The following is an 8486-nucleotide window of genomic DNA, read 5'->3' as shown; positions in this document are numbered from 1 at the left end:
AAAGTACTTTCAAAAATATATATATTGATCATGAGTTTTATGTGTTTTTATTTATATTAGACTGTGTACAATGACACACAAACTAGTTATAGGTTATATGTTTAATTACTGGCATAATCTTGAAATTATATAATTTCCAAATGGTGCCAAAACTAAACAATGAGTTGCCTTTCTTGAAATATATTTAGAGAATTATATTTTACAATTCCACGATTGGCCACCGGGTGTAGCCCTTGCCTAATTTTTGCTAACAGAAGGAACACTGAGAAATTCCACATTTTCTAAATGCCTTACCTTGCATTTATCTCTGTCTGATAACTGGGTGTTCCTTCAACAGCATTTTTAAACATTATAACTACTCTTGAAATCCAACAATATATAGCAATGCATCTGCAACACAATGACTGCTCAGCTACAGTAAGACTGCTTGTTGTCTTCTTGATACAAATGGCTGCTGATCTTGTTCTGAGTCAGCTCCATTATATGGTGCCAGAAGAATCTAAACATGGAACATTTGTTGGGAGAATTGCTCAAGATCTTGGTCTGCAGATCAGTGACATTAATGCCAGAAGATTAAGAATTGTCTCTAAGGATGACACAGACTATTTCCAGGTAAATTTACAAAATGGGATATTGTTTGTTAATAAGATGATAGACAGAGAACAATTGTGTCCAAAGACTAATGTTTGTATTATTCAGTTAGAAATAATTTTAGATAAACCTGTACAGATTCATCATGTAGATGTGGAAATTGAAGATATAAATGATAACTATCCCATTTTTTCATCTAATGAATTCAAATTATTCATAGTTGAATCCAGGTTGCCAGGCTCTCGCTTCCCACTAGAGGGTGCTGTTGATGCTGATGTTGGAACAAATTCTATCAGAAACTATGAACTCAGTGCAAGTGAATACTTTGCATTAGATATTCAAACATATACACAGAAAAGCAAATCTGTTCAACTTGTGTTGAAGAAGATACTTGACAGAGAACAGATCGCTTGTCATACACTTGCCTTTACAGCATATGATGGGGGCAATCCAAAATTAAGTGCCACTGCTGAACTTATCATCACAGTTCAAGATGTGAATGATAATGCTCCTGCTTTTGACAAGTCATTTTACACAGTAAATTTATTAGAAAATTCTCTGAAAGGAACTGTTGTCACTAAGTTAAATGCAACAGATTTAGATGAAGGGGAAAATGGGGAAGTAATTTATGCATTTAATAAAGTAGTGCCACAAGAAGTTACATCAAGATTTAGCATAGAAAAACATACTGGCATTATTAGAGTTATGGGGGAGGTAGATTTTGAAAGTTATAATATTTTCGAAATTGAGGTTGATGCTGTTGATAAAGGCCAGTATGCTCTTGCTGGACACTGTAAAGTGATAGTTAACATAATTGATCTGAATGACAATCCTCCTGAAATGACAGTGACTTCTCTCAACGTTCCTGTTCCTGAGGACATATCTGTTGGGTCAGTTGTTGCTGTCATCAGTGTTCATGACAGAGATTCTGGACTGAACGGGAAGGTGAACTGTCACATCTCTAAAACTGTTCCTTTCAAAATAAAATCAACACTAAGAGAGTACTTTTCATTGATAGTGGATGGAGATCTAGATCGGGAAAAAGTTTCTGAATATGAAATTGAAATAATAGCAACAGATGAAGGTTTGCCGTCCTTTTCGGTAAGTAAATTAATAAAGGTACAAATAAGTGATGTGAATGATAACTCTCCAACCTTCATCCAAGTATCGGAAACAATAACTATAAAGGAAAACAATCCTCCAGGTTCTCATGTATATACAGTATCAGCTTCAGATTCCGATATTAGTCAGAACTCTTTCATCACATACTCCATTATAGACAGTTCCATTGATGGAATTCCTATATCTTCCTTCATCTCCATCAACCCAGAAAATGGAAAGGTATTTGCTTTGCTATCATTTGACCATGAACAGGTATCGTATTTTAAGTGTCAGGTAAAAGCTAGCGATGCTGGATTACCTCCACTCAGCAGCAATCTTACAGTGAATATATTTATTGCGGATATTAATGACAATGCCCCAATCATTCTCACACCCTTTTCTAATAGTGAATCTAAAATGACAGAGTTAGTTTCAAAATCGGCTAAAGAAGGTCATCTTGTTACTAAAATCAAAGCAATTGATGCAGACTCTGGATACAATGCTTGGATTTCTTATGGATTTAAGGATCTTACTCAAAATGTTCCATTTGCTATTGGACGCCAAACCGGAGAAATCACAGTAATTCGTCCCCTCACCGAGTTAGATGGAAATGAATACAAATTGACTATTTTGCTGAAAGATCATGGAGAACCAGAAATGTCTGCAACATTGACAATAGCTATCATACTTGTTGAATCTGGGCAGGATCTGCCATTAGAGAGAAAGACCTATCCTAACAGAAAAGATGATGAATTTCCAGATGCTAATATTTATCTCATTATGGCAATTTGTTTAATTTCCACCGTATTCCTTATAACACTCATTGTGTATACTGTCTTACGGTGGCAGAAGTATACACAAGAAATTAGTGCACTGAAACAACATAATTTCTGCCCAAGCATTGCAGGAAGCTGGACTTACTCTCAACAGCGTCAGTATAAGGTTTGTTTGAGTGGAGGACCACCCAAAAATGATTTAATACTTTTTACTCCAAACTATCCTCAAGCATTAGTGGATGACACAGTTTCCAAAAATGGGAGCTTGACATCAGAAGTTGCTGGACAGGTAAGATTCTACTGAATATATATTCCATTAAGGTATTTATAAAAAAACATAAATGCTACTTTTAATCATCACTGTATGTAAAAGGATACAATAGGCATCAAAACCACTTTTGTTTAATGAAGCAGCTTTGGTGTATAGATCATGCCCCTGCAGTCTCACTGCTCAATTCACTGCCATTTAGGAGTCAAAATCAAATTTTTTCCTTTTATTTTCATATATGCAGCTCTAGCCACACCTCCCCTGGCTGTGACTCACACAGTCTGCATAAAAACAAAATGGTTTAGTTTTCATCTAGATCTTAACTTACTCTACTAGTTTTTATCTCTTGCCCTGTAACATGAACTTTAATAACACACAGGAAGTTCCGGCAGGGTCTATCAGGCTATTAACAGAGCAGGAAATAAAAAAGCCTCTTATTTATTATTATTTATAAAATGCCAACAAATTCTGCAGTGATGTACAATATGTGAACTAACAGACAAGTATTTCCAACAAGATGAGTTGGATGCACCGAAACAGAGGATGATAAAGGCCCTGCTCAAACAAACTTAGAAATTAAACCAGACTGTGCAATAAAGGAAGTTTAAACATTAGATCTCTCTTTACAGGAAGTGTTCAGGAGGCTGTGTAAATCACATGCAGTGTAGGTGTGATCAGGGCTATCGCGAGATAGCAATGCAAAGAAACATAAATAAGTGTGGGCCTGTGGAAATCGCAGGATGTGTAAAATTATACCAGTAGGTGTTGCACGTGGAAAGGTGGGATACCTGGTCCAACGGTTAAGTGTGGACATTCCACACAATACGCATAAGGAGGTAAGCAGTTGTTTGCATTTCCATTATTTTTGTATTTTTATGGATTCATAATAAAGCACATTTCATATGGATTTGGACCATGCTATTTTATTATAACCTATGCTGTGAACAGTGGACATTTTGTATGATCTACATACCAAAACCGGTTCATTAAGCTAAATTTGTTATTGTGCCAATAGTATCCCTTTAAAAGTAATTGTCAGATAAATATTAATATGCAGCCAAGTAATGTATATTTAACTTAAAGAGTGTTTTATATAATACTGTTTTTTAATATTAAATGTTTTTTTAAATAAAATTATACCAACTAATATAAGGTGAAGATTAGCCGCTGACCTTTGTTAAAAACATTAGAGCATTGAAAGAATAACGTTTACACATAAGATAATCTCAAAACACTGTGAGCTACCATTAGTTAGAAATTACATTATTATTATAATTACTGGTATTTATATAGTGCCAGCATTTTCTGTAGCGATTTACAATATTGCCAAAGGTTGAGATTTAACAATAAATGAGACAATTACGAAAACTTACAATAGGTTGAAGAGGGCCCTGCTCAAACAAGCTTACAGTCTGTAGGAGGTGGGGCATAAAACACAGCAGGAAAGGAGGTAGCAATCAAACAAGGTGGAGTGAAGCAGAGCTGGAGGAGAGAATAGAGTCCTGCACTTTAGGAGAGAGCAAGGGACAGGCATGTGAGGTAGAGGTTACTCTGGGAGGCCATACACTTTCCTAAAGAGATGGGTATTGAGGCACTTTTTAAATGATTGAAGACTAGGGCAGAGCTTGATGGTCATAGGCAGGCTATTCCAAAGGAAAGGAACCATCTGCGAGAAGTCCTGCAAGTTGACCATATGGGTGCGAGCAGCAGACAGGAGAGCAGAGAGACTGAGAAGGGGCATACCTGCGAATGAGTGAAGAGATATAGGAGGGGCTAGAATTGGTTAGTGCTTTATAGATGTGGATTAGTACCTTAAATTGACTCCTATAGGATACAGGAAGCCAATGTAAGGACTGACAGAAGGGAGAGGTGTGAGAGGAGCAAAAGGAGAGGAAAATCAGTCTAGCTGCAGCATTCATTATAGACAGTGGCAGGGCATTACGACCTGTGGGAAGTCCTATTAGGAGAGATTTACAATAATCCATGCCAGAGATTACTAGAGCATGAACAAGCTCCCTAGTAGCATCTTGCGTAAGGAAGGGGCGGATGCGGGATATGTTTTTAAGGTGGAATCTATGGGATTTGGTAACAGACTGGATGTCAAATGTGAGGCTAGATTCAAATAATTCACCAAGACAGCACGCTTGTAAGGATGGGCTGATGTGGGTACCACCAACTTGAAGGGAGAGCGGGAGAGGAGTATCATTATTGGTAGGAGAAAAGACAAGAAGTTCAGTTTTAGAGAGATTGAGTTTCAAAAAGCAGGAGGACATCCAATCAGAGATGGAAGAAAGGCAAGCAGTGACATGTTGTAGAACGGCAGGGGAGAGGTCTCTAGAGGAGAGGTATATCTGAGTGTCATCAGCGTACAGGTGGTATTGGAATCCAAATGAGGTAATAAGTTTGCCAAGAGAGGTAGTGTAAAGAGAAATTAGAAGGGGACCAAGTACAGGGCCTTGGGGCACTCTAACCGAGACAGGAAGAAGGGAGGAGGTATCATTAGAAAAGGAGACACTGAATGAACGTTGGGAGAGATAGGAGGAAAACCAAGAGAGGACAGTGTCACAGAGACTGATTGATTGACTTTGGAGTTTGGAGAAGGAGAACATGCTCAACTGTGTTAAAGGCAGCAGAGAGGTCAAGAAGAATTAGTATGGAGTAGTGCCCTTTAAATTTAGCTGTGATTAGGTCGTTAGTGACTTTAATAGGAGCAGTCTCAGTAGAGTGGAGGGGGTGGAAGATAGACTGAAGAGGGTCAAGGAATGAGTTGGAATTGAGGAAACAAATCAGACAGGTAAAGACAAGTCTTTCCAGAAGCTTTGAGGAAAAAGGGAGCAGGGATATGGGACAATAGTTAGAAGGGGAAGACGGATCAAGAGATGATTTTTTTTAAGATGGGTACTACAGTAGCATGTTTAAGGGCAGCAGGGACAAGACCAGAAGAGAGAGAATAGTTGAAGATGTGTGTTAAGGAAGGCACAAGACAAGAGGAGATAAATCTGATAAGTTGAGATGGGACAGGATCAAGCAGGCAAGTGGTGGGGCGAGAGGAAAGGAAAAGCGCAGCCTCCTCTTGTTCAGTAGCCTGGGAGAAAGTCTGAAGGGTAGGAAAGGCATGATCCAGGTGTGGTTGAGAAAGAGAGGGGCAAGGTGGGGATAATTCTTTCCTTAGCTGTTCAGTTTTGTCAGTAAAGTAGCATGCAAAGCTATCGGCTGAAAGGTTAATTTGGGGTGTGGCCACAGCAGGGCATTATTTGGTCACTCACTGTGAATTCAAATTTGTCTGTATTAGAATGTAACAATTTTCATAAATTAGAGGGGGTACAGCTTTTCCTCAAAATGTTCATGATAAAAATTTAGATATCAGTAATTTACCCAATTATTTTTGCAAATCCAACATTGATTCCATTATGACAACACATGTCAAATCTACTTACATTTTTGTGTAATGTGTAAAATTAGAGTATTTCAAGGGCAAATATAATTCAAGGGAAAATATTATGGTAGTTTGTTATGTGGGATTCAATTATATCACACATGTACATATTAACGTATTAACTAAAGATGCTTGATTATTAATGGTTCAGTTTCCTTTTAATTTTTTACAACTTGTGATACTGAGTAGTTTTTATATTTTAGAAATCATCTATTGACATTTTACAGTTTTATTAAATTATGAATACCTATTTAACACAGATTACTTATTTTCATATTGTACATTTTTATTTATCATGATATTGGCATTTTGGGAGGGAAATATGGTGTGATAATTTTAATTATGTAGTGGAACCTGTAGCATAGTACTCTGAAGCCAAAGGGTTGTCCAACAAAAGTGTTTGGGGTTTTAATCCACATAAAAAAAATATAAGAATATCATTATGATTTCATGTTAAATATGATACTAGACAAAGAAAATTGTTTCCTTCTAGGAAAAAAATACACTATGGTAATATTATGAAGTGAGGAGATAACAAATGGAAAATATCTAATTTATCTGATGATCTATTGACTTTTTATTAAAATGTTAGTTGTTTCCATTTCTTAATGGTCAAATAATATATACTGTATTGCAACACCGAGCTACATGCCATCATAAATTTGTAGTACATCCTCTATGAGAACAGAAAAAAAAAGAATTCACTTTCATATGTGACTGTTTGCACAGCTGAAACAAGTTTTTTTTATTCTTATTTTATTTTACTTCAATTTAGTTTATCTTACTGTATGTGGCGCAGTCCTTTCCTGTCTGTTTTCTTTGTATTATCCCAAAGGGTTGAGAGGGATCCCCTTTTAGGGTTGCTGCCTTTGTTGTTTACCTTTTGTGTTATTAAGCGCTGACCCATCTGTGTATTTTTATCCATATCAAATCAATACTTTGGAATTGATAATGGAAGCATTAAAAATATGTATGCACATTTAGGTAAAATATATGCTTTGATGGTATTAATTCTTCCCTACCAGGAGCTTTCATAAAAACGCCATTCTTTTAACATTTTTTTTTGTGAGTTTAATAAGCTTTAGAAAATTGGCCTCCATTGTTTTCCTAGGATCAGCAGTTATAACAATGCCTAGATACTGGAAATTTAGAGTCCATTTTAAATTGTACTATTTTTTGTACTATTTTTTTAAACTTTGAAGTCTGATTCCCTTGATATTTTTAATAAGGGTATATGGTTTTATACATATTCAATTTCTAATTTGAATTAGAGCTATATCTCTCAAATTCAAATATGGGGTTAGGGAGATAGGTTTAGTTTTCAAAATATGAACATTTGCATATATACATATCTTTAGTTTATTATCACCTGCCTGAATATCTTTAATTAATGGTTTATATCTTATGTTGACTGTGAGATGTTCAATGGACAATATGGCCAAAAAGGTGATAGAGGACAACCCTGTCTGGTCCCATTAAATATTCAAAACCAATCAGTAAAAAAATAAAGGCCCAATATCCGTGCCAATGGAGTACAAAGCTCCTACCTCCTTGGCAATCTACCCCTCAAAACCAAAATAAGTGATAACTACTCTGAAATATCTCCATGTGACCCTGTTAAAGGCCTTCTCTGCATCCACCGACAGAGTCAGAATTGGAATTAAGCTCTATTCTCTACTATACAAAGGTATAGTTATGACAGTATAATTTTGAAACTCTGTGATAATTAGAGGCTTTAAATGAGTGGAGACAAACATTAATCCCATCTTTTCTAATAATTGCCTTTTGAATAAAACACTGATTCTGCTTTTTCTATCCCTCCCGATTAATTATGATAGAGACTGATTTAGGTAGGATTTATATATATTAGTTTTTTCTTAAATGATTATGTTTAATTTTTACAATATTTATGCAATATGTTATATCAATATTTTTAGGTATATATGCAATTGTTTTTTTTTATAAATAATCTATTAAAATTTGACTGTAATTTAATATTATCCTTTTTAAAATTTGATTCTTTATAATTTTAAAATGTATTTTACTTTTACTGCACCAAAGTGTTTTGCTGTTTTTCTGCAGAAATTTTTATAAATCCCTATGTAGCTACATAATCCATTTGAATATTAGATAATTGTACACTTTAATTTACTTCAGTATAACATAATGTGCATATAATGTAAAATAATTAACCTTTTCACAAACTTTTGGGTTTCTTGGAGCAGGTATCTGCGTAAAGTTTTGCCTCGCTAGTCAAATGTAGATAGAAGTCCTTGAGCAACCCATTAATATGATTACTTTGAATCTAGAAGTG

General features: G+C 35.5%; 1 protein-coding gene across 1 annotated transcript; it reads left to right on the top strand.

The window, feature by feature from the left end:
- The first annotated feature begins 447 nt into the window (after positions 1-447).
- On the top strand, positions 448-2772 carry LOC134601713 (protocadherin alpha-5-like). Its single transcript, XM_063446223.1, has one exon. It carries the CDS (start codon positions 448-450, stop codon positions 2770-2772), a length of 2325 nt encoding a protein of 774 aa, XP_063302293.1.
- Positions 2773-8486: the final 5714 nt, after the last annotated feature.

This window comes from Pelobates fuscus, chromosome 3 (genome assembly GCF_036172605.1).
Source record: "Pelobates fuscus isolate aPelFus1 chromosome 3, aPelFus1.pri, whole genome shotgun sequence".
NCBI classification, from domain to species: domain Eukaryota; kingdom Metazoa; phylum Chordata; class Amphibia; order Anura; family Pelobatidae; genus Pelobates; species Pelobates fuscus.
This window is presented reverse-complemented; position numbering and strand designations above follow the sequence as displayed.